Raw genomic sequence first — 27,537 nt, forward strand, 5'->3', positions numbered from 1 at the left:
CAGAATGTAAACGTGAATGTGTTAACATGTTAAACAACAGTGCAAGTTACCAACCTTGGTGGGATCCCATATGGAGAAGTCTACGTATGAGAGTCATAAATTAATCACCCAAAGACAATAATGGTATAGTACCACAGATCTAAAAAGCTAAGAAATGGTTTCTGTGCAGATTGAATCAATCATGGAGGGTTAACAGAGTAGAGAAGTGAGGGAGAGCAGAGCAAAAAGAATTTAAAAAAAAAATAAACAAAAAACCAGAAAATTTTTGCAAAGAAAAAATAAGAGACTAATTTCAATCAGTTAGACTTTAAAACTTCATGTCAAACTATATTTTTCATTAGTGGCTTTATCCTTCAGTTTTAACTTAAAGCCTCAGTGTTCTCATGTGAAATTAAATGAAGCACCAACAGAGTGTGGAAACTATAGAACAATATTATTGATTTCACATGCAAGCAAGATCCTACTGAAGATTATCCAAAAACGACTGGAACAGCACATCAGCAGAGAACTGCCAGAAGTCCCGGAATGGTTTAGAAGGGGTCGTAGTACTAGGGCTATTGTAGCTAATGTTAGATGGATCTTAGCCGAAAGCAAGGAGTACCAGAAGAATGTCTATCTGTGTTTCATTGATTATGGAAAGATGTTTGACTGTGTGGATCATAACAAACTGTGGCTGACTCTGAGAAGAATGGGAATCCCAGAACACTTGATCATGCTAATGCGAAATCTATACTTGGACCAAGAGGCAGTCATCAGAACAGAGCAAGAAAACACTGCATGGTTCAAAATTGGGAAGGGTGTACGCTAGGGATGTGTCCTGTCTCCATACCTTTTCAACCTGTATGCTGAACAGATTATCCGGGAGGCTGGGCTCTATGAGGAGAAATGTGGGGTCAGGATTGGTGGAAGATCTATTAACAATCTGTGTTATGCAGATGACACAACCCTGCTTGCTGAAACTGAGGACCTGTAGCGCTTGCTGCTGAGGGTCAAGGACTGCAGCCTTCAATATGGATTGAGGCTCAATGTCAAGAAGACAAAGATTCTCACCACTGGCCAATTGGCAGCATCAGGATGGATAGTGAAGTGATTGAGATTGTTCACAGCTTTGGTCTGCTTGGTTCCACAATCAACACTCTTGGCACCAGCAGCCACGAAATTAAAAGACATATTGCAGTGGTAAAGTCTGCTGTTAGGGACCTCTCCAAAGTGCTGAAGAGCAATGGTGTCTCTCTGGAGACTAAGGTGCACCTGATACAGGCCATGGTCTTTGCTAGCACTTGTTATGCATCAGAGTGTTGGACACTGACTAAGGAGGAGAGAGGGAGAATTGATGCCTTTGAGTTGTGGTGCTCGAGAAGAGTATTGAGGGTAACATGGACTGCTAAGAAAACAAACAGATTCATATTGGAGAGGGTTAAACGGGGCTGCTCCTTGGAGGCAAGGATTCTGAGGCTTCGTCTGACATACTTTGGACATGTTGCCAGGAAAGACTGGTCCTTGGAGAAGGACATCATGCATGGGAGGGTGGAGGGAAGGTGCAGGAGGGGAAGGCCCTCTGGGAGGTGGATAGATTTGGTGACTGAGGCAATCGGGATGAGTGTGTTGGAGACAGTGTGATTGGAACAGGACAGAGCAGAGTTTAGAGCTGTTGTATATAAGGTTGCTATGAGTCACAAGCGACTCAACGGCACTTATATAAGGACAACAAACTTCTGTAGAGATTTGAGACACCTGACAATATAGACATCTGGAAAAGGAGGCGCTGTAAAGAAACGATGCTTATGTTTAAAGTCCCTGCCTTGAAATGATATTCCAGGAGGCCTTATAGTTTTCACTCAAATTGGTAAATTAATTTGTTTGGAAAATTTCCCATTCAGTTTCTCTAGCCACAACCCCTGGTATTCAGAGTAGGAGAAGGGATATTTTAGCAGCAATTGTGCCAATGTCATGAGCGACAGTTATCATGGTTATTAGTTGCCACTCAGCTGACTGAAACTCATGGTAACTCCAGTACACTTCACAAGGTAGTCAAATCCTGAATTTTTAGAAACAGAAATGCCATGTCTGTCTTCCAAGGTACTTCTGGCAGGTTTTAAATGATAATCTTTTAGCTCTTGAGTGTTTCAGCAGTGGGCTGCCGCCTAAAAGAAACCTAGGTAATTTGGCAAATGCCATACTTTTAGTCATATAAATAAATGGCCAATCTCTACATTTTACATCTATCTAGGTATACTTCACACATATTGGGACTCTCTCAATTTTTATTCAGCCTTCTACAGAAATAGGTCAACATAGGAAGCCATAATAAATCCTCAATAAGTTGCTACATGGAAAGTAGAAAAAAAATTTTTTACTCTATTAAAGATAATTTCCCAAAATATTTGACATTACTTTGAGTCTCAAAGGGGAGAAATGGGATGTAGGAAGACAGCACAATGCTATGACAACTCCTGGAAAGGGAGTGATGAACTGTGCATTGAATTGAGTATTGCTCTAAATCAGGAAACAAAGGGTGTGTGTGTGTGTGTGTGTGTGTGTGTACACACATATGTGTGTTCAGTGGATAGAGGGTTCTAACAAGAAAAGCATTTTTTCATACCTTTTGTTTTCCTGTCTGTGGTGAGGAAAGCCAAGAGTTCTTACTCCAAAATGGTTATGGAATGGGGTGTTCCTCATATCAAGATTATGACAGTACTAGGTCCTTGATTTCAGATTGGCGTCAGCTATAAAGGAGAAGACAGTCAACAATGGGAATGCACAGTTACCTCCTAGTCTTCCTCCAGATGACTCCTAAAGGTTGCCCTGGTGACAAGAGCTCAGTCCAGGCTAGACAAGACGATATGAATTAGAACCTGAATTATGTACTTTATAATGATGGAGTACTAAATTCAGATAGTCAATTTAAGTGTCTCTGCCATGAAGACAAGTAAACTCCTCTAAAAATGTCCCTTTTTCTTCACTCTATCTCCACACCAGGGTATTCTGGTGGCCTAGCTGGTAGAGACTTGTGCTGCACAAGGAAGAAAGATGGGCAATTTCTTCTTATGAGGTTTACAGCCTCAGAAACTCACTGGAGGGACAGCTATGGGCCATTCCCAACTCAATGGCAATGAGCTCCAGCAAGACAACCGTCAAGATCACAAATTTCAAGAATTAAGAAGAGAAACCACAGTCCAGTTACTGACCACCGAAATATACAGCTCAAGCAAGCAAAATCGTGGATGATATCACACTTCAGAAATATGTAGTAGTTCAATTTCTACTCTGATTATATACTTCTGAAGCTCGGAGAAAACCTAGGAGCAATTTGTTTTCTTTTGAGCAAAGATTTTCAAAACAAGAAGCAACTGCAATACCAATTGAATCAAATAAAGATAAGGCTATAGAGGTTCAACATTATGAGCCTTGTCCTCTGTCACACGAACCTCTGGGAGCACTTTACAACGATAAGGAAATTAAATCAAAGCTAAAAAGCTGAAACCAGATAAACAGCAATGGTTTCTGGGAAAAAATATATTGCTGTTAGGTGCTGTTGAATTGACTACAACTCATAGTGACTACCACAATAAGAGAGAGAGAGATATCAGCTGGCCCAGTGGACGGAAAGCGATGCTACCAAGCCAGAGGTGGGTGACTTTCAATCCACAGCCCTCGGGCCTGTCTTTCATTGTTTTTGTTCAGACATTCCTCTAGGTCCTATAGCCCTGGTGTACAAGTTGCCATCCCGTGGTCACTTTTGGTTGCTGTGAGGCTGAACACTGTGACACTGATGTGTTGTTAATGGTTGGTTACTCAATGCGGACAGAGTGGGGTGGAGCTTCCCACTTAAAACAAGTTTGGAAGGAGGAGTGGCATCCACTTCTGTCATAGCTTGCCTCTGGAAACCCTATGAACCTGGAGAGAGGATGAAAGGCATCCAAGCATCGAGGACTCTCCTTTATAGGGTCGCTATGAGTCGCCTGCGACTCGACGGCACTTAACAACAACATACTAATTTTTTAAATGAAAGATCTGAACCTTGCCCTCTCTTGGGCCATCCTTACCATCTCCGACACACTTGAACCTGCTGACACTGTACTTTTATCAATCCATCTCTGTGAGGATTGGCTCTCCTTTTTTGACCCTCCAGTTTTCTAAGCATGATGTCTTTTTCCAAGGACTACTCTCTTGAAAGAACATGCCCACAGTATATGAGATGAAGTCTTACCAGTCACGCCTCCAAGGAGCACTACTTGCATTTTCTCCAGGATTTATCTGTTTGTTCTTTTGGGCAGCCCATGGGATAGTCATCACTCTTCTCCATCACCACAACTCAAAGCCATCAGTTCTTCTCTGTAATCCTTATTGCCTGTCCAGCTCTCAGATGCACAGCAAGTGCATCATGGCCTAAAATGAGAGGCACCTTAGTCTTTAAAGTTATGTTCTTGCTCTCAGCCAGCACTTTGGAGCGGTCCCTGACAGACAAATTTTCCAATACATTTTTGATTTCTTGACTCCTGGAACAAGGAGTCTTGATTACAGGTCCAAGTGAGATGAAATCCTTTGCAACTTCAATTATTTTTTCCATTTATCACAATGTTGTCTATTGGTCCACTGGTAAAGATTTTTGTTTTGTTGAAGGTGAAATGTAATCCATTTTGAAGGCTGTTAAGAGCTCAGGTGGCTTGGTGGTAAGGAGTTGAGCTGGCAACCCAAAGGAACACAGTTCAAATCCACTAGCTGCTTCACAGGAGAAAGATCTCTTTCCATGTGATTTGTTGTTGTTGACTTCCATCAAGTCGAGCACAACTCACAGCGACCCTATGAACAAAAGGCATGAAGCCTTTCAATAACTATCGTCATTTATCAAAGTTCAGTTTCCAGAGGCATGTTGTTTAAGAAGTGGATGCCACTCTTGCTTCCAACCATTTGAAAACCCACTGCAGGTTCTGACTCAACTGCACCTAACAATAATAATAGACAATTACATATATATGGAACTAGGTGAGTTGTTATGAGGGATCATTGGATAAAGTATGACTGTGTGACCCTATGAACAACAGATCTGAACAGGATTCTACCTTATGCCGTCCTCATCATTTCTGACACACTCAGCCCATTTAAGCATTCACTGTGTTGATCCACCTTGTTGAGGGCCTTCCTCTCCTTTCCGTCCCTCCACTTTTCCAAGCATGATGTCCCTCTCCAAAGAATAGCCTCTCCTAACAACATGCCCAAAGTATGTGAGACGAAGCGTTGTCATCTTTGCTTCCCAGGAACAAGATTTTTCATGGGATACTCAGTATGTTCTTCAGTATTTATAAACTCATCTCCAAAAATTAGGTGAGACACTGTTAATGTTCTTTGAAAATCCTAAAGAATATTAATGCTTCTGAATTTAGATAAGTTTACTTCCTATCTCTCCTCCAAAATATAATGCAAGGCTTAAGAAACTACTTTAGTTCCTGATCTCCTGTGCTTGTTAGCAGTGAAAAGAAACCAAGTGTCTCATTTCTTGTACTTGTTTTTAAAGGCTAAATGCTGGAAGAGAAGCAATTATCCAAGTCCTGGGCAAAATTACAGGTATCCAGTCAATGTTTGTTGAAGCCAAATGGTAAAATTTACTGTTCTAAGCTTTTAAATTTGAATTAGATATGAAATCATGGAAAATATTGGAGTTGAACCTTCACCTCTGGTCACTATTAGCATTCTAACAGGATTAAAAAGAAAAAATAAAAAAAAAAACAACTAATGGCAAGGCTATGTATTTCATTCTGCTTCTGGATTTCTTGATTGTATTTGTGGAGGGGACACACTTAATTTCTATATTAGCATATTGAGATGGGAGGGAATCCGTTAATCCTATTTCAGATTCTACAGATTCAGAATGGGATTATGAGGACCATTTGGAATTTGGTATTTCACTGGGGTATAGTGATAATAAAAAGTTGTTTTTGACATTTTCAGTAAATAACTGTCATTGATAATGGAATAAAATTTAAATTTGAAGAATGAAAATTATAGCCTCCTCAAACAGAAAGCATGAGGCAAATGTAGGGGGACAACACTGCCCCAAGTTGAAGTGGCCTGTTCAGAGCTTTCCCTTTCTGCAAGTGAAGACTCTTCCCAGAAGTTTTCCCTGGTTAACCATTGGTATTGGTTAGATGCTGTGGCGGCATGGAGTGTAAGGAAGTTGCACAATTAAAGCAAAGGCTGTGCTCTCTGGCTGTTCAAATCCATCAGATGCTCCTGGGGGGAAACATGGATGATCTCCTCATAAGAGATTTATAGCCTCGGAAAACCTGTTGGAAGGTCAGCTATGAGTTGGTTCCACCTAGACAGTAATGAGTTTGAGTTGCTTGGAAGAAGATATTTACTCCTCTTGTCCTTTATAGGCTTTAATATATGTCTCTCCTACTCATTAGGGGCAGCCAAGTTGGACCCAACTCATAGTGACCTTATGTACAACAGCAAGTAACACTCCCAGGTCCTGCCTCAGCCTCAAAATCGATGCCTATGTGCCTAACCCTCACCCACTGCTACCGCGACAGTGTACTTCCCACTGAGTTCTCATTCAATTACCGTGGAACGACTAGTTTAACATGATTGCTCATTTGTCTTACACCCAAAATGGCACTGAACTGTATTTGAAAGTCATATAAATAGATTGGACAGTTTAAGGCTCAGGGATGGGTAATGGGAATATTAAGAGGATGAATATTAACAAGATGAGCAGAATGGCAGGATTCTGCACAGTTGTGTTTTCCGGTTTGGGGTTGAGACTTACGTGTGGCTGTTGCTCGCAACCTGGTGTGAGCCGATTGGATTTGGAGTTCCCATTTAAAACAGGGTTGGAAGCAAGAGTGACATCCACTTCCAAAAAAAGCTTGCCTCCGGAAACTCTATGAACATGGAGAAAGATGACAGTTTCGTAGTTCAAGGCTTTCATTCACAGGGTCACTATGGGTCATCTACAACTTGATGGCACTTGACAACAAGAGGATTAAAACAGATTTTGGACTAAATTGAAAATGCTCCATTAAATAATCTGAGGAAGGAGGCCACTCAATTGAACAGAAGTCTTTTGAATGACTTTTAGGGAAGCAGTATTATTTAGAGGTGAAATGAATTTTTCGTTTATCTAGTCTGTTCTGTTGCAGCTCTATTTACATTAGTGTATTTCAACAAAGGCATTTTGTCCACCAAATATTGCATAACCGTTAATATCGCAACACATTTTTATTTGCCATAGAGGTGTGACACAGGACACACAGGTATGTGTGTGTGGCTACAGGGTAAGGCTGGAGGGATCGCACAACCAATGACTGAGCCAGAGGACAGCTACATTTTATGCAGGAAACACAAGAGCTTCACACAACATGTAACAGTCAGGTCCAAGGAGGAAACAGCACTCTCTGAGAAACTGTAGACTGGTTCAACGTAAGGTTTGGCACTTGTTGTATTAAAGAAAGAATGGTTATGCCAAGTTGTGTTAACAGATGCAATGAGAAATTAACAAGCATTCTCACCTGAGTTTCAGCCTTATCCCTTCTAGTTCTCATGTTGTCACATTTGAACCTAATACTGTTCTTGATCAAGAATGAGAGTGTGTGAGTTACATTAATTCTTCTATGCAGAAATGATTTGGCAATAATGCTTATAGGTGCCTGAGAAAACTGTAGAAGCAGAGGTCAGCTTCTGATTTTCTCCCAAGGGATTTTTTTCTCGCTCACATCTGTTCTACTAATCACAGTAGGAGCAGTACCAAAATGGAGAGAGACCCAAAATCACTTGGCTCACTATCAGAGATTGTTGCCCTTCATCTTCAAATCCCATTCTCAAGGGCAGTGGACGAGTGAGACAAAGATGAAAAGCTGTCAAAGGGTCGCACCAGCCACTGCGTAATATACAGTTTCTGTGATTAGCTTATCTGTCTCACTATTGAGAACTACATAAGAGACCCCATCCTGTCCCAGTACACTCTGAACAGACACATTCAGGAGGAAAAAGGAACATCAGATTGGTTGGGGGTGGGAAATTAAATATAAAGAGAGAGAAATGCACGGGTGCAGTATTTTCTATTGAATTTTTATAGATTAAAACAAACTGTGGCTGACTCTGAGAAGAATGGGAATTTCAGAACACTTGATCGTGCTTATGTGAAACCAATACATGGACAAGGAGGCAGTCATCACAAAAGAGCAAGGAAACACTGCATGGTTCAAAATTGGGAAGGGTATCAAGGATGTGTTCTACCTCTATACCTTTTCATTCTATATGTGGAACAAATTATCTGGGAGGCTGGGTTCTATGAGAAATGTGGCATCAGAATTGGAGGAAAACTCATCAACAATCTTCATTATGCAACTCTGAATGCTGGCACTGAAAAGGACCTGAAGTGCTTGCTATAGAAGGTCAAGGCTTGCAGCCTTCAATATGGATTAAAGCTCAACATCAAGAAAACAAAGACTCTCACCACTGGGCCAATTGGCAGCATCATGATGGATGGTGAAGAGACTGAGATTGTTGACAGCTTCTGCTTGGCTCCACAATCAACACTCTTGGTACCAGCAGCCAGAAAATCAAAAAAGACGAATTGCATTGGGAAAGTCTGCTGTCAGAGACCTCTCCAAAGTACTGAAGAGTCGTGATGACAGTGTGGAGACTAAGGTGTGCCTGATACATCCCATTGTCTTTGCAATCACTTGTTATGCACCAGAGAGCTGGACAATGACTAGGGAGGATAGAAGGAGAGTTGATGCCTTTGAGCTGTGGTGTGGGGGAAGAGTATTGCGTATTACCATGGACTGCTAGGAGAACAAACAAGTTCGTCCTGGAGAGGGTGAAGTCAGGCCGCTTCTTGGAGACAAGGATTCTGAAGCTTTGTCTGACATATTTTGGACATGTTGCAAGGAGAGACCAGTCCTTGAACAGGGACGTCATCCTTGGAAGGGTGGAGGGACAGCACAGGAGAGGAAGACCCTTGATGACATGAACTGATTCAGTGACTGGGGTAATGGGGATAGGTCAGAGACAATAAGATTGGCACAGGATAGAGCAGGGTTTAGGGTGCCTAAACAACACAGTATATGAGGCATATATTGAAAAGAGTAGATTTATGAAAATGTATGAGCTTTAGCCTCTACTACTAATTTACTTATTTTTTTTAAATAGAATTTTTATTTTATACTAGTTTAAGAACAAACTTTGTGTACATTGTTTTTCACACTGGATCTCAAATAAGGGACAAGGTTCTCTTCTAAAAATGTTTATCCCAAACATAACAGACCACTTTACACTATAAAATTTTCTTATTTCCTCCTACTAAAGACACTTTCACCCTCTTAAAATCATTATAGAAGAGTCATTTTACCTTGGCAAGGAGGCTACCATGTGACTAGGAAGTTAACATTTCCATGGGGTCTAAATTCACACAAGCAAAATGAAACCTCAGCTCAATTATACAGATTCTATATCATAATGTCAACTCAACAGTTCTTCACCACAAGAACTGTGTGTTTGTTCTTTTTAAATTGTAGCTCTTTGATTCAGCAAGAACCCTTCACTGCCAGACAAGGAATCAATTTCCACAGTCGAGCAAGAGTGCACAAGTTTGTAAAGTTGGCAGAAAACTTGCCTCAATGGAAACTCAAGTAATGCCATCCTTGACTGCAGCATATTAATACAGCTCCAAAATATGTCAGTTTCAAAATATAGAGCTCAAGAGGCAATTTAATTTTAATTTGAATCCCCAGTGGTATAATATTTTTAGGCTATTGAAAAAAGAGAATTGAGCAAGCTTAACTACATTATAAAGGACAAATAACAAGAGTAAATCAGTCTTGGCAAAGACTTCAACTTAGATGCATTATGGAGAAGAAAAATCAATGATGTCTTTAGCAAGATCTACTCTTGCTTTAGTAGTTTAGACAGGATGCGATTACTCACTTGTTCAGCTACCCAAGGGTCATTGTAACCTAACACTTCTCGGTGATGTATACCAGTTCTGTCAGAGTGCGGGGGTGGAAAAGCGCTGTCCTGTAGTATAATGAAATTATAAATTTCAAGGTCGAAGTTTGGACTTGAAAGGGGTACTTGAAAGCTGTTGTTAGGTGCCATTGAGTCGTAGACAACTCATAGAGACCCTATGAATCAAAGACCTGAACACTTGTATAACTTTCTTCGTTTCTCCAAGTTCTCAGGGTTTCCGGAGGCAAGCTATTTCAGAAGTGGATGCCACTCCTGCCTCCAAGCTTGTTTTAATCGGGGAGCTCTGCCAAACATTGTCCACCATGAGTGACTATTATTGCATTTGATGCATTAGTGTCACAGTGGTCAGTTTCACAGCAACCACGAGTTACCTCTGTACAGCAAATGGATAGATCAGTGCTATGCTGCTTAGAAGGCAAAACCAATTAAAACCAGGTGTGAGGGTCGCAGATTAAAACCAAGGGCCCAAATACCTTTTAAAATAGGGAGCCGAATATAATCAATTTACTCCCGATGGCTGATAAATATTGCATCTATTTGAAAGTTAGCACCTCCTAATCTCACCTGAAAACAAGATCAAACCACTGCCTCACCTGGAAGCCAGCACATACTGCTGACCCCCTGCCTTTTTTAATAGGGAGCTGAATACAATCAATTCACTCCAGATGGCTGATAAACATTGCACCTATTTGAAAGTTAGCACCTCCTAATTTCCTTGGTGATTCACTGGGTTAAGGTTGAGGCTGCTACTTGAAAGGGCATTTGTTCAAACCTATCAATTGCTCTATGGGAGAAAGACATGGCAGACTGCTTCCATTACAGCCTTGGAAACCCTATGGGCCACTTCTGTTGCTGTTGTTAGGTGCTGTGGAGTCAGCCAGGACTCATAGGAACAGTTTTGAACAATAAATCAGAGCTGCCCCTATCCTGTGCTGTCCTTGTGCTCTGTACCGTGTTCAAGCCTGTTGTTGTAGTTACTCTGTCAGACCATCTTGTTGATGATCATCTTCAGTATCGCTTCTATTTCTATTTCCCCTTTCCAAGAGTGATGTCTTTTTCCATGGCCTTCTCCTGTGTTATATGATAGTCATTGTGAGTTGGAATTGACGGTAATGAGTTTGTTTGACTTGGTTTTTGATATGTGCTCTACTGACCTCTACATCCTTCCTAAAGCTCAGCATTCGTTGGCATCGCAGAGTCATGAAGGCCTTGGTTCTCCTTTCTCTGCGTCTCATCTCATCAATACCATCATTTGCCATCAAACAGATTCGGACTCTTAGAGACACCACAGGTATTATTAGAATTTCCAATAGATTCTTTTCACTGGTAGCTCACAGATGTTTCTTTAAAGGTCCTGGGGTGGGGAGGGTGCTGTACCCAATATCTTTTCTTTCTTTTTTTAAATAAAATTGTTATTTTATTATACTGGTTTACTTACAATGTTTGTATACATTGAATTTTTTACACTGGCTCTTTCCCATTTCCTTTAGCCACTGTTCCCTTTACTCATCAAATTGCCTGACCTTATGATTACCCGCTGCCCGTCCTCACCCTTCTCCTCCCACCCTCCCGCACTTAGATGTTCATACATGCTTTACTAGTCACCTATTTCTACAATAATGGTCTTATACAGAATTTTTCCTTATGGAACTGAGTTAGTCCACTCAGCATAGTGCTCACCAGACCCTCCCAAGTTAGGTAGTGATTTTCAAAATCCTTGCTCTTGTGTATTACCTAGTATTCTATTGTGTATATAATTTCCCAATCCATTCGATTGTGGTTGGACATCTGGGCTGTTCCCATGTTCTTGTGATGGTGAATAACGCTGCTATGAAGACAGGTGTACAAGTCTCCATTTCTGCCTCAGTTCTCATTCTGTCGGGGTATATTCCAAGCAGTGGAATAGCTGGGTCATATGGAATTTCTATGCCCAGTTTTTTGAGGAAACATCAAACTGCCTTCCAGAGTGGTTGTACCATTTTACAATCCTACAAACAATGTATAAGAATAAGCTTAGATGGGTTGCTGTTGTTGATTGCCTTGGAGTCGAGGATGACTTATAGTGACCCAATGAACAAAAGGACTGAAGCCCCTCTAAAACTATTGACATTTATCAAACTTCATAGAGTTTCCAGAGGCAAGTTGTTTAGGAAGTGGATGGCACTCCGGCTTCCAAACCTGTCATATTGGTTGAGTCACCTGTAATCATAGCGACCCTATGTACAGCAGCTCTGAACCCTTCTCTGTCCTGAGCCAGTCTCACTTAGATGGCTTAATCTACCCAATACCTTTTAGTGAGCAACCTTGCAGTTTAACTTTTTTTTCTACTCTTCTAGGAACTCTTTACTTTCTATTCTACCTTATAATGTTAGTATACCTCAGTGCTACCTCAGTGCCCTACTTTCTCTACCTTCTCTCTATTCCCAGATGTACTCTGCTCTTATTGTTTTAACACTCTCAATGGATCTGCAGGACTTCAATGTCCATCACCAGACCAAAATTCATTCCTAAGCGATACTCTCATATTGCTTGACAAATAGAAATATTACTCAGCAAGTGTTCAAAAACCAAAGAATACATGAAGTTTAAAAGTCAGCTTAATGGACTAGAGTCTCTCACACACACACACACACACACACACACCACAACTGAGTTGTCCCAAATGAGACCAGCAGAGACCAGTTAATATCATACTTAGGCCAGCTTAAAAGAGCTGAGCCCAGAACAGTAGAACCATCCACTTAACTTACTGATCCATGAAAATGAATACATTTGTAGCTGTTTTAAAGTAGAAAGTTTTAAGCTGATTTTAAATACAACATAAGTTAACTGATAGAACTGATAGTTCAATTCAGCCTTTCCTTCTAGCTTTTAATTCTTCCTCAAGATAGTGTCTTTCTCATCCCTGCTGTGCCTAGCACTTAGCATAATGTCTGCCTTGCATGAGAGACTCAATAAATATTTATTGACAAACGAGTGGTTAACATAACAATTCTGTTGACTATAATTGCAATCAGTCAGTTGCAAGCTGCCTAAAATTAGAACAAACATCCAGTAGAACTCAGAATATCAACATTTGTTAGAGTGCTAAATGCTTTGTCATGATAGATATTTATTGATAATTTACTGTGCGCCAGCCATTGTACTGGGCCAGTAGTGTCTACTTAATACAGCACTCTTCAGAAGGGATTAAATAAAGGCTGCATGTTTAGATGGAATTTTGATTAGGAAGGTAAATAGATTTCCTTTCAGAAACCAGTAACTGTTGTCAAATAAAACACTGCACTGGAAGAAAACACCCCTCAGACTTCTCTGAAGATCTCTGGGTACTTTTTCCCCCTCAGTAAATATTCTGGGTTATTTAAACAATTATCCATTAAGTTAACAACTAACTATGCATGCCAAAAATATTTTCCTATATAAGTTCACCAAACCAAAATGCTACTTTTTTCAAGAGAAGTCAAGTGATTGCAGGTTTGAAAAATGGGGAAAGTTATTGGCTAGCAACTGTTCAAAAGTAGGCTCCTCTTTCCTTGGTGTTTGGAAAGATGTGGGTTTGGCAACACGACAGACCATTCTTGTAGGTGTATGTATGGGTGAGCTCTTATCCTCCTGTAGCTGTTAGGTGGTATCACGTCCACTGTGACTCACAGCAAGCATATGAACGACAGATCTGCTGACGAGCCATTGTCCTGATCACTGTCATATTCAAGCCCACTGCTTTAATCACTGTGTCAATCTATCTTGTTGAGGGCCTTCCTCTCTTTATCTGACCCTCTACATTTCCCAGTATGACGTCTCTGTCCAAGGACTGGTTCGTCCTGAGAATATACTCAAAGTATGTGCCATGACGTGTTGCCATTCTTGCCTTTACGGAGCACTCTGGTTGCACTTCCTTCAAGAAAGATTTGTTTGTTCTTCTGGCAGTCCATGGGATATTCATTACTCTTCACTCGCAACACAATTTAAAGGCATCAATTCTTCCTTGATCTTCCTTATTCACTGTTACCCTTTCAATTGTATAGGAAGCAACTGAAAGGATTATGGCTTGAGTCAAGCACACCTTAGTTTTTAAACTGACATTATCCTATAGTGTGGTGCTGGAGAAGAGTATTGAGAATACCATGGACTGCTAGGAAAACAAACAGATTTGTCCTAGAAAGGGTTAAACCGGGTGGCTCCTTGGAGGCAAGGATTCTGAGGCTCCGTCTAACATACTTTGGACATGTTGTGAGGACAGAACGGTCCTTGGAGAGGGACATCATACTTGGGAGGGTAGAGGGACAGCACAGGAGAGGAAGGCCCTCTATGAGGTGGATTGATTCAGTGACTGGGATAATTGGGATGGGAGTGTCAGAGACAGTGCGATTGGCACAGGACAGAGCGGAGTTTAGGGCTGTTGTACATAGGGTCGCTATGAGTCACAGGAGACTCGATGGCACATAACAACAACACAACATATATATCCTATAGGAGGACTCATAATGACCCTATGAACAAATGGCCTGAAGCCCCCCTACAACCGTGGACATTTATCAAAGTTCATAGAGCTTCCGGAGGCATGTTGTTTAGAAAGTGGATGCCACTCCCTGCTTCCAAACCTGTCATAGTATGTTATTGTTGCTTCGTGTTATTGAGTTGCCATATTTGATAGAGGGTATGCCTAAACTCATCTTCCCTCAGGGTCTTGCCTTGAAAGGGCTCTAGTAGGAGGACCATGTAAACTTTGCCCATAAGAAAGAGGATAGAGCTAGTAGTAATTATGATGTGAGCTGAGTTTCTACCTTATTTCAATGTCAGTCAGTATCACATTGTCCTTGTCTGTTTGATTTGCTTGATATTTGTGTATATCTAAAAGGGGCAAAGTTTAACAGTGATTTCCCAGAGGAAAGGACAAGTCTATGGGAGATAAGGCAAAGGACCCATGAGGTCCTGCACAAAAAAAGACAAAGGACACATGCTTGCACACTAGGAAAGACAGATAGGAGGGGAAAGAAGAGAGAGACTTTACATTCAACGTGGAGAAATAGGTTTCAATAATCTTCTTATACATAAGGAATTTAAAGAAGGGATGCTTTTAACAGTGAACATGATCATTAGGCACTATGGTGGGCACAGAATCTACGTTGAGAATGGAGCCTCTGAGATCTCACTGGCAGTGCTCAAAGCTGGTAGACCTTATCTATTTTTATGGATTTGAACTCAGAAACATAACACAGAAAAAAAAATCTCGATCACCTGTTCCCTCTGGCATGAGAAAACTCATGCCAAAATTAGTTAAGGCAGCTTTGAAGCTCCTGCTTCCATGAGGTAAACTATAAACTTGAACTACTTTGCCTTTTAAGCAAACAACACAGGCAAAAGAAACTGTCGTTTTTGTTATGTGATGTCGAGTGGCTTGCGACTCATAGTGACCCTATGTACAACAGCCCTAAACCCTGCTCTATCCTGTGCCAATTGCACTGCCTCCGACACACCCATCCTGATTACCCCAGTCACTGAATCAATCCACCTCATAGAGGGCCTTCCCCTCCTGCACTGTCCCTCCACCCTACCAAGCATGACATCCCTCTCCAAGGACCTGTCCCTCCTTACAACATGTCCAAAGTATGTCAGACGAAGCCCCAGAATCCTTGCCTCCAAGGAGTAACCTGGTTTAACCCTCTCTAGGATGAATCTGTTTGTTTTCTTGGCAGTCCATGGTACATTCAATACTCTTCTCCAGCACCACAGCTCAATGGCATCAAATCTCCTTCTATCCTCCCTAGTCATTGTCAAACTCTCTGATGCATAACAAGTGGTTGCAAAGTCCATGGTCTGTATCAGATGCACCTTAGTCTCCAAAGTGACACCATTGCTCTTCAGTACTTTGGAGAGGTCTCTCAAAGCAGACTTTGCCATTGCAATACATCTTTTAATTTCTTGGCTACTGGTGCCAAGAGTGTTGACTGTGGAGCCAAGCAGACTAAACTTGTTAAGAATCTTAATCTCTTCACCATCCATCTTGATGCTGTCAATTGGTCCAGTGGTGAGAATCTTTGCCTTCTTGATATTGAGCCTCAATGATATTGGAGGCTGCAGTCCTTGACCCTCTGAAGCAAGTGCTTCAGGTCCTCCTCAGTTTCAGCAAGCAGGGTTGTGTCATCTGCATAAAGCAGATTGTTGATAGATCTTCCACCAATCCTGACCCCACCTTTCTCCTCATAGAGCCCAGCCTCCCAGATAATCTGTTCTGCATACAGGTTGAAAAAGTATGGAGATAGGACACATCCCTGGTATATACCCTTCCCAATTTTCACAGAGGAAATGAGGAAAGCAATTAATATGACAAATCTTAGGGATATGTCTGTGTATAATAATCTGTCTACTCCTACTGCTTAACTTGATACATAAAGCAGGAATGGGGAAATATACTAATAAGTGTTTTGGGGAAGACGTTCTGCTGACAGGTTAAAGATGGCTCTATAATGTACTTCTCAACAATAACTCTCACAAAGCGTGAATAAGATTAGTGATGTGCTCTTTTCTAAGGCCTGGTAGAGAAGGTATCAAATGAGTTAGGGCAGCAGGGTAGGGTTAAAGACATCAGGCTTGCAAAGCAGACTTGGCTTCAAATCCCCTTGAACTTTGGACAAGTTCTTTTACATCTCTACATTATGGTTTTCCTTTAGTTTCCTGCAAGATTGGTAACAGCAACCTTTGGGAATCATTGGGAAGTAATAAACATGAAGTGTCTGGTCCATAAAATATACACTGACAGCTGAGCACCTAATTAAAGCACATTATTTGATTGTTCTTCCCAGAATGCATCACAAAAATTCCTAAAACTTCATTCTTCATGCTTCCGGAGGGAGGTAGCCCATCGCTTGCAATCTCATTCTTGTGAAAGTCACAAAAGAACAGTGTGTCTTGACAATGATCCAACATAGTTTGGCAAGACTTTCCACTCATGTGCTCACTAGGTCATGGCAATTTTGTCACGCAGGGACTTAGGTCATTAGATAAAGTTTTGAGAGACAAGGGTTTGAGATAGAAGGTCAGTTTGCCTGAGGAGATCCAGAATGTGCCTGTAGCTGGGAAGTAAACATCAGCGCAACGAATGAATCCAAATTTTGACATTTCACATTGTAAAGCACTTCCACCAAGTCAAATTTGATGAGAATTTGCCCTGAATCCACACTGTTTCTTTTACCTCAAGTACTAGCTGTGTCTTTAAACTATGGTTTATTTCTGACAGCAGACACCAGGTCTATTTCAGCTGACTCAGCAGTCTAGCCAATGGGATTCAGTAAGATGCGAGTGAAAATGGGAACTGCTTCTACGGTCATCCTTTGGGACTGAAAGCATGGATTTTGGAGATAGGAAAAAGCTGCTGTTGGGTGTTAGGCTATTTGGTTGATTATGGACAATTGACTTTATTTCTTTGAGCTCAGCAACTATATCCATAAAATGAAGATAAAACTACCTACTCACCTATATGGAATTTTGTGAAACTTAATGGAAGGGTCAGCAAAAGACAGGAAGACCCCATTGAGATGGGGTGACCTGGCTACTGCAGCAATGGGCTCAAATGTATCTATCATAGATGGTAAAGATGACACTGTTTGTTGTTCATTTGGTCTTTTCCATGAGTTGTACTCAACTCAACAGAATCTAGCAACAACAAGTAGCTTATAGTAATTTATCAGCAATTAATAATGACATTATTTATCTTATGCTGGTGGACAGATTTCAAGTAAATGGTGAGATTGAGCCTACTTCTAATATTCAACCCTGTAAGTACCTAGATTGGGCAAGGAGGCCATTCTGTTACTATTCTATAGGTTGTAGGCACTAGTCTACCCAGAGGCACCTCGTAAGAAAGACCTATGGCTCATAGAGCTACTCTAGCATACATAGTGTTATCAGGAGTTGGAATCAACTCAATCACAACTGGTTAGGGTTCAGGAAACACTTTTCCTGTGGGATCTGGGAGGAACTCAGAGAAAGTCTTTAATATTAATGAATTAAGAAGATACCAAAAAAACAAAAACAAAAACAAAACAAAACAAAACAAAAAACCAAAAACCTAAAACAAACCTTGGATTTTTTAAAAAAAAGAGCTGGTCTTTTCTAATTTCTACTATTATTATTAGAGATGCATATTCTTTGACTTAAAAAGGCCTCTAGGCAAATGACCTAAGGGAGCTTCGGTGGCTTAGTTGTACGAAGCTGCACTGCAATTCCATTGAAGGCAAGTGGTTCGAATCCATCACTTGTTCTGAGGGAGAAACATGGGCAATCTCGTAATGGGTGATTTGCTGCTTCTGAAAACCTGCTGGAGGGTTTGAACACAACAGTATACACCACCATCACCAGGTAAATGACCACGTTTTATCTTTTATCTTGAAACAATTGTATTGCATTCAAATGGAATTTTCCTGTTCCATTGTAAGCCCCAAAGACGTCAGCTCCCTAGGATTAAAGGGGTTTTCCCCCCATTATGTTCTGCAATTTATCAAGTCCCAAGTCAGGAAACCAGGCACCTGAATTACTAAGTACCTCCCTGAATCCCTCCTGCTTATGGCAACCCCTTAATCATACAAAACTGAGGGTAGAACCTGATTGCACTGATAAAACAAAGCTACATTTTGGGCAGAGAAACCAGGTAGAGAAAGGACATGGGCTTTAAAATCTAGAGTAATCAAGTATAGATCAAGTTCTGCCATTTACCAAGCTTCTCATCTGTGAAATGCTGATAACAGACCTTTCCTAACAGGGTTTGGTGGTGAAGCATTCAAGCATCTAGTTGCACAGAACTCTTTCTGCATACACAGAACTTGCACTGTGGAGCTCTGCTCCTGTACCCTTCCTCCTTACAGACCTGGCCCTCGAGCAAATTAACAGTTGTTGCTTCCAAAACTAGAGAGGCTTTCAGTTGACCTGGAGCTATCCTGAGAACACTTATCTTAAAATAGCTGGCCTTCACAAGTTGAAATCTGCTAACACACGAGTAAAAGTGGACATGTGATTTTGATGTGGTGTAGTGCCTGTGGATATTGGCTGTGAGGTAAGATAAGGGCAAGAGCTGAGAAAATGCAGAATGTTGACATAATGCAGGATGTAGCATCTTTTGTTCAGTCCTTTCCCTGGGGCATGATTCAAGCTGCTTGTTCTTAATTTCATGTTTGCTGCCATAAGGTAGGGAAATGGGAGAGAACAGAGAATGTTTTTTCCATGCCATTACAGGCTTCCTAATGCTATTTGGACATATCAAGTTATCTCCTAAGAAACTGTAGACATGCAACACACTTTAACATTTTGAGGGGAAAGGACAGTGTTTACTAATTGCTAATCACCATGGCTTTCAGATTTCTGGCTTTAATTTGATTTAAATTCGGACTATTTTTTTTAAGGTCTTTTCCAGACTCTGCAATTAAGCTGGCATTTGCTTCAATGAGCAAAGAGAACACTCTGGCGTCGTTCTGTCATCCTGCAGGTCATAAATCAAAGGCAGGATGACCTCAGACATCTTGCAATAAAATGAGTAGGAAGAAAGTCGTTTTATCACTTTAGACACAGACATGGCCTAGTGTTTTCTTAGTAGAATAGAAAGACCTACTCAATTTTCATCACTAGAGGACAAACATAAAGTCGGTTGTATCCTTCCTGAAAGACAAGCCATTTTCAAGTGTTAAGGATCAGGGATTGCTATTCAACTCCAGCTTGGTAGCCATAATCGAAAGGGTTAACAAGAGAAGACTGAATTGGCTCTAGTGGGGGCTCTGGTGGCCAAATGGTAAGGAGCTGCACTGTTAACCCGAAGGCACAGAGCTCGAATCTACCAGCTGCTCTGTAGGAGAGAAACTGGCAACCTCTTCCTGTGCCTTTGAAAACCCACTCAAGGGTCAGCTCTGGGATGGTTCCTACTTAATGGTATTCAAAAACAACAACTGAATTGGCTATGGATTCAAATTAGCACGGGTCCTTTTTTTTCCCTCAGGAGGAAAATTCATATAAAAATGAGGGAGAGAGAACAATAGGAGGCAAAAATAGCTAGAGGGGAAAAATGTTTTAGGACTAAAATAAAGTGTGTTCCTTAACTACCCATTTACCTTCCTTCTCTACTACGATCTAGGGTAAAGAAATGAAAATATTCCTAGAAGTAAAACCCATTGTGCTACCTGTGACTACATGCTTTTTACACATTTTATTTAGCTTTGCTTTCTTTTGGTTGGTGAGAGCTGATGTATTTCATAACATATTATTTGCCTCCACCCGGAGTCACCATAGTAGCAGATTTCCTGAGAGAGACAGGATACATACTTCCTTAAATCAGATGAAAACAGGATTGTAAGAAAGAAGTCAAAAGCTTGCTTAGTAGATGGTGATGTTATTGCTGAGCTGTGGAATATTTTCTTAGTGTTTCATCTTTCTTTTTAATTTGTTTGTGTGTGTGTGTGTGTGTGTGTGTGTGTGTGTGTGTATACACACCATCAAATAGGATTGGACTGGTACAGGAGGAGATTGCCCCTCCTTCTCCAGCAGAGCATCTGGTGGATTCGAACCGCGTACCTCTGGGATTGCAGTGCAGCTTCTTGCCACCAGAACTCCCTAGTGTTTCATCTTTCAAGCTGACTGTCTTACCTTGAGATTTTAAGTCCTTAAACTAGACACTGGGAAACCAGGATGGCCCTGTCTCTGTAACTTCACAGTGTCAACCTGGGAGTACATAGACGTTGGTATGTTTCTAGTCAACAATCTTCAAACATTAGTAAAAGCCTAGTGAATAGATGGGCTCTCAGAGGTTGTTCTAAATGAGTGAGTTAATTTTGGCACACTTGGCATAGAAAGGAAAAGTGAGCAAAAGAAAAAAAAACATGAAAATTATACCCTCTCTTGCCAAAGGGTTCCTGGAACAGCAAGCAAAAGATCTTTTGGTTCCCATCTCTTTCTCTACGGCTTCCCTAAAACAATGAGTGTTGCTGGCACAGGGCCACATCCGACTCTCATGTATGTATGTGCTTCCTCAGCCAAATGCCAGTCCCCACAGAAGATTACATCACAAACGTCTTGTACGGAAATAATCACATCACTGAGAATCACAAATATTTGGAAGAAATCAAAGAATTTGTTGGAGAATTGGCTGCTCATAAATAGTAGCCAGCTTGTTGGCTTTAGCGGATCCTGGAAAGCTGATCAGATATTTCAATCCTTTGATGTATTCTGGATTCCTAGGACTTTGGGCTCAACACAAAAATGGCTTTTTTTTTATTTAAAAAAAGCCTTTTAAAATATAGCTAATGATGCACTAGTTTGAGATATATATATATATAAAGTGTCAGGTAAATATAGAGTGAACAGCATCTTTAACTAAACGTTACCAATGAAAAGAAACATCTAGACCTGGTGCACACTAACACAAAGCTAGCTAGATGTGTGTTTGCCATTGAGTCAGAACTAATGCATAGCTGATACCTTCCAGGTTTTCAGAGGCAGTACATTGCACGGAAGGTGACTGCCCATCATTTTCTTGAGGAGTATATGGGAGATTTGAACCATATGCCTTTGGGATTCCAGTGCAGCTTCTTACAACTAGGTCATCAAAGCCCCCTTTATCAATTTAGGAATGACAATTAAGTCTAGCTTTCTGATAATGCACCAATGCCCCCCCCCAATAAAAAAAAAACAAAAAAATTTTACCAAATGCAATAATTTTGGAAAATTTTAATTTCTCGGAAATTTGAGGGACTGTTTCTCTCACTGAAGGGTTTTTGACACATTATGAAATGTGACTTCAGTAGAAGAGACCACACTGCCAGGCTGGCATTGTGTGGGTGACCTAACCACTCTTCACCTCGGTGTGCAATTGGTAGACCTCTACAGTGGACGTCAAACTAAGCTCACACTTTCCCTTGGAATTGAGGGACTTCTCTCTAATATGGTTCACACAAGAATAAAATATTAAAAGTTAGTAAAAGATTTTAAAACTAGCAACCTATTCATTTGTAATAATGAGTAATTTTCTATCAGATAAAATGTTAATGAAAGGTCAAGAGAAAACTGAAAGCAATACTTTAAATATTTAAAACTCATTTTTCAAGAGTTTTCTACATTGCCAAGATGGCCAGTGGTTCAGTAACTCCTGGGAGGGACAAACTCAGATATCCTACATGAAACAAGTGCAGTGCTGGTTTCCTGGCATTGTTTGCTCATTTAACCAACTTCTGATTCATAGTCTAGTCTCTTCTACTTTCATCTAAAATCTTCTATATCCTGTTCAGGAATCTTCTATATTTGTACAAGGATCAAGTGTTTTATTTTTAAGGCTTGAAGAGGTAGGGTATGATTGGAAATGGAATTAAAATGTCATCCCAGAAGCCCTCTAATAAGTACAATAACCTTTAAAAAGAATTAGTAAGAGTAAGGGGAGAAATATTGGCTTTGCTATGTTTTTGGCCCTGATGGCAAGGCAAGATCAAGAGAACTGTCCAATCAGAGAAGATATACTATTCATTCTCAAAATACATGCGTGAATGGATAGCAATTACTTTTAATGTGTTGGAAGCTACTCAACACGTAGGTACTCTCACAGATTAAAACTATCCAAATTTTATATTAACAAATTTTAATGGCTAACAAACCTCTAAACAATTCTGCACACTGAAAACATCCATAAGATCATTCATAATACCTTCCAAGTGATATTTTGAAAATTAAAATCAGACTTTAATAGGTTTAATATATTATAAGAAAAGAAGGTGCTAAATTTGGTTTATCAACTGATTTCTTAATCTGAGTACTGTTAACAATTTTGAAGGAGATTCTGATTGCGTGACTGAATTGAATCAGCTGTTTCTTAAAGAATTTCTTTTTCCCCCCTTTCTTACTCAAACCAATCTTGTTTTGCAGGCTGATTTTACAAACACAAACCCCAAATTTATACCTTTTTTTACAGACTACATATAATTTTTTAAGACCCAAACACACACACACACACACACACACATATATATTTATTTAGAGGAAAGAAAAAGCAGGTAGTAGTTGAATGCATTAGAAACAGTAAAGTCTCAGTTATGAAAATATTTCCATTAAATCACCAAACCCAGTTAATAATCCATCAAAGAGAGAATCACTTGCTGAGTGAATAGCCCCTATACCATTAGGATAAGAAGGAAGAAATGCAAACACTGTATTCTATTTTTGAAATACATTTAAATACAGAAACATGCCAATGATATTTAAACTTCCATTTAGAAATCAGGAAAGGGAGATAGCTTGGGATTTCAAATTTTGTGCTAATACTACAGCATATACTTGCTCAGGAGTAACCGCTTTGCACACCAAATTTTAAACAGAATCTCATGACAGACTTCTCCAGCTCAAAACATTGGCAGTATCAAGGCCCTCATACAGTTGAGAAAGGGCAAAAAGAAATCTGAAGAAGTCTCCTTTAGAAAGTATCCCAGAATCATTCAGGCACACTCCTTCCAATGTCATTCACCAGCAAAACAAATGGGCAGTATGAAATACAATGGAAGAAGGGTTTTCTTATATGCTCTTGTGAATTAGCATACACTGTATCATTGACAAAACATTTCGGAAGTTGAAATATACACAGATAACAATGTTTACCACATTTAATTTGAAGAAGAATCTGAAGGATGTTTCTTTTGGATGTATTCAAATACAATGGGGGGAGAAATGACTGGATACCCTTTCTGGACAGACGGAATCCTTTCTGATACAGATCTGTGGCATGAGTTGCCATGAACAAACACCTTATTCATCTCAGTTTAAGTACCAGCAAGTAGAGTTGTCCAAACCTGTACTTGAGCTGAAAAGGAAAACAACTACTCATTGTTTCTTTGAAGCATGCATTTGACCATGGCAAAGTGCAAGTGGGCGTGCATTATGGGGGCAGTCTGGGCCCACACAGCGAGAGAAGTAGACCATGAGCATTTGTCGGGCACAGTGCAGAAGCTTGAGGAGGAAAGGAGAGTGACCAAAATTCGAAATCGTCTTCTTGGTTCATTTTAGCAAGGCCATTCCTCAGCTGACTGCTGCTTCAGAAAATGCAAGGCAATGGGACCCGACTTGGCCAGAGGTTGGCTACGGGAGCAAGCAACTTTTGACAGCCAACATGGGGTAGTGTAATGACACCAGCTGAAAAGACTTCAGCTGCCAGAAGCAGGAGAAGGCTGTGCACTGGGCCAGAGATGACTGTCTTATACAGTGTCCCACCTGAGACTGCATGAGACAGTCCCTAGCCAGCCAGGGGGCCACCTAGCTACATCAGGGGCCGAGCAACACACTGCACACCAGAGGGCAAGGCACAATCCGAGAGAGAGAGAGAGAGAGAGAGAGAGAGAGAGAGAGAGAGAGAGAAGGGCAGGAAAACAAGCAACACACGCGGCTGTCGTGCACAAACCTTCGGGCTCTGTGTTCTCTTTGTGGTGTACTTGCTTCAGCGGGCAGCAGAAGATTTCGTGACACTTAGCACGAAAGGGGGACTCTTTTTTCTTTAATTCCGCAGATTGGATGGAATCTTGCCGTAACATAATGTATTCCTGTGTGCCAGGGGGGGCGTCATCCAGAACTGTGGTCACCACATAACAAAATGAACTCAAGTTAGAGCTTCAGGATAGCAGCCATCAACTTATATCTAATCTCTACCCAGGGACGACTAAGGAAACAACAATTCCCAGGAAAAGTTTAGAAGACAAACATATTTTTTTTTCCAACATGGAGATTTTTCTGATTAGGGGCTTAATTTAAAACACCGATGTCCTAGAAATAGTAATAGCAGGTCAGTGGCATGTGCCTCTGTAGTTTGCACAATTACAAATAAAAGTGTTAAATGCATCAAATACCTTAACATTCATACTTATATTATTGGTAAAGACACATCAAGCATGTAGAGTTCAGGTGTATCCATTTGAGATACAAGGTAAATATTTCTAGTTGAAATTGTCTAATGTTCACCAGTGGACTAGGAGTTTACACTTTCTTTCTTGATCTACATAGAGCCTGACGTCCAAGTTTATACGGTATCTGAATTGGACGTACGAATCTAGTGAGCTGGTCTTGGGTGTTTTGGTTTTGCTTTGGTTTTAACCCCAAAGAAAATTTGGCGCTGTGGCAGATGTCCTACAGGTGTTCACAATCACCTCATGATGACAACAGATTTCAGCTGAGCACTTAGTGCACTGTAGCAAAGGTCTACCTTGCTGCAAGACTCGCCTGAGAACTCAAATTATTAACCTTGCATGGCAGGCCCCAACCAGCCTTCCAGTCCCTCATGGGCTCATTTGATAGTCAGGACTGGCAATCACTAGTGTTTGCTCCTTGCAGAAATAGGGTCCTCCGTTACAGGACTGAGCTTGATAGCACCCACCACAGGGGGGAGCAGAGACCTGACCCTAGAATGGATGTTTCCTCCTCTCTACTCTCCTATTCCATTTCCCCAAGAGTGAGTCAGTGCCTCCAGAGCTGTGATTAATGACTTGCTGACTCACTCCACTCCCCCAAGTGCATACCTTTAACATGCATTTGGGACCAATATCACCAGCAAGCTTCTTAGGGGAAAAAGAATGCTACCTTGTTGGGGGCGGGGGCAAAAAAGAAAAAGATCAAACACAGCCTATAGCTGAAATCAGATAGCTTCTGACAGTCCTGTGTTTGAAAGCTTAATGGATTTCCAGAACTTTCAGATTTCTGGGGATGGGGGAGGAAATGATATGAATATCAGCTCAGCTTGTAAAAGAACACAAGAGTTCAGAACAAGTTGTTGATAGATTGCCTGCGTTTGAGGCTGTTGTCTTCATCTATAAGTCGTTAAATTATGCAAAGAAGGTAATGAATATTTTAGCCAGTTCTCTTTGTATTTCCCTTCCAGCATTCATCAGCAGTAATAAAAAATATTGTATAGACACACTAGCGCAGCTTTATCCAGAGAAGAAGTCCCTTCATCTACTAGCAATGCAGCTATCACTTCTGGAAAACTCACTGTTGAATGCACGTCTCTGCTAGCAACAGCTGCTATTCGATAATTTGCAAACATTTCCCCTACTATGAGCATCAAGTTATGGTAATATAGACAGCTATCAGATTCCATCACAACTAAAGAAAGAGTCTGGTTTTTACCATCCAAAATCATTTAAGAAAACTCCTAAACTTGAAATTTATTTCTAAAAAAGGGAAGAGAACTACCCAAGATTATAGGGAATCACAAAAATTTCCTTTCCAAGCACTGCTACACAGGCAGAGTATTCTGATATTCAAGGGCAACAGGAGGATTAAAAAGAAAATGACTTCTCGAGAATGCAGAGGAACTTGAACTTGCTATTCTGAAGGACATGATAAACATCAGTAAATTGTCTCTGCTTTTTCATTTTTCAGCATCACCAATGACGTCACAAATGAGCGTTTTTGGAGATTAATGGCAGAGAGAAGCTAATAGCCTTTGGCTGACTCTCCAGCCATCAGCTTTTCCCAGCTGGTCATTAATTCCCAGAAAATGTCTCGGGCTGCCATCATTATTGTTTAATTAGATACAACTGGTTATCTGCAGCATACAACCAAATTTGACTGAGAGTGACATGCTTACTGATACAAGAGCCAAGCCTAAAATTCATCAGGAAGAGGAAGCAGGAAGGTCACAAAAGTGCAGGCTAATTGCTTTCCACCAAATTCTCTCTCTCTCTCCCCGCTTTGCTTTCTTCAAATTGAATTTAGCAAGTTCAAAAGGTGCCAAAATGAGAGCATTTAAGGAGTCAACTGAGCAATAATGACAAGCACAGAACATTTCCTTGGAAACAGTGACTATCTGCAAGTGAACGGCTCATCCCTGGGTCTCGGGCTGTCTAATGAATGTCCCCCACACCAGTCAATTCCAATCAAAAGGAAAAATGCATGGCCAATCCTGGCATCACTCTGGAGTCACGCTTTGGACTTCTTACCAAGATATGACATTACACGGTAGTCTGGGGTATCTCTGAAACTGAGGATATTTGGGATGAAAAATTAAGACTACTTCTAGAAAATACATTCATTCCCAGGACTCCTCCAAGTAAGAGAGGGGTGTCCTGTGAAACTGAGAACAGTGGACTTCACATAGAATTCCACACAGAGTGCAGATACAGACTTAAGTTCTAATCCTAGTCCTAAAAAATGAAGATATGGTGTTCCCAGGGGACACGAGGGGAACACTGACCTGCAGAGAAGTCAGCTCATTAGCATAAGGGGACAAATGGTATGCCTGCTTTCTACCTTAGATAAAGGTTCTGTCATTTCTCCCTTGCACATGACCTCCATCTCCTAATAGTCATCTCCCTCTTCACTGAAACGATTTGTCCACATTTCATGATTGCTACGACCCTTCTCAAGAATCTTGGAGGACAGTGACTAACGGAGAGAAAAAAAAAAAGCTACACTAGGTTCATAGGCTCAACTTGACCTCTGAAGGTAGTTAAGGTGGTAAAGGTGACTCATGTTTGATTTCTGAACCCAGGGTCCCATGGCATTTAGAAAGATGCTAAGCCCAGCTGCAACAGTTACAAGTAGTAGGTTTCTGCAAGGAAA

At 40.8% G+C, this 27,537-nt stretch overlaps 1 protein-coding gene across 2 annotated transcripts in view; it reads right to left on the minus strand.

Annotated features, from left to right (window-relative positions):
* Nucleotides 1–27,537, minus strand: part of LOC102853389 (fibroblast growth factor 13-like) — a 585,433-nt gene that overhangs the window by 231,254 nt on the left and 326,642 nt on the right. The window contains exon 2 of one of the 2 annotated variants that reach the window (XM_006881827.1): nucleotides 24,386–24,553. The exons of the other annotated variant lie outside the window; for it this stretch is intronic. Within the exon in view, the coding sequence (XP_006881889.1) occupies nucleotides 24,386–24,553 (168 nt within the window). The remainder of the gene's footprint in view (nucleotides 1–24,385; nucleotides 24,554–27,537) is intronic. 2 annotated transcript variants of the gene reach the window in all.

The sequence above is a fragment of the Elephantulus edwardii genome, unplaced genomic scaffold, assembly GCF_000299155.1.
Source record: "Elephantulus edwardii isolate Elephantulus edwardi_28Jun2011 unplaced genomic scaffold, EleEdw1.0 scaffold00016, whole genome shotgun sequence".
In the NCBI taxonomy this organism is placed as follows: Eukaryota; Metazoa; Chordata; class Mammalia; order Macroscelidea; family Macroscelididae; genus Elephantulus; species Elephantulus edwardii.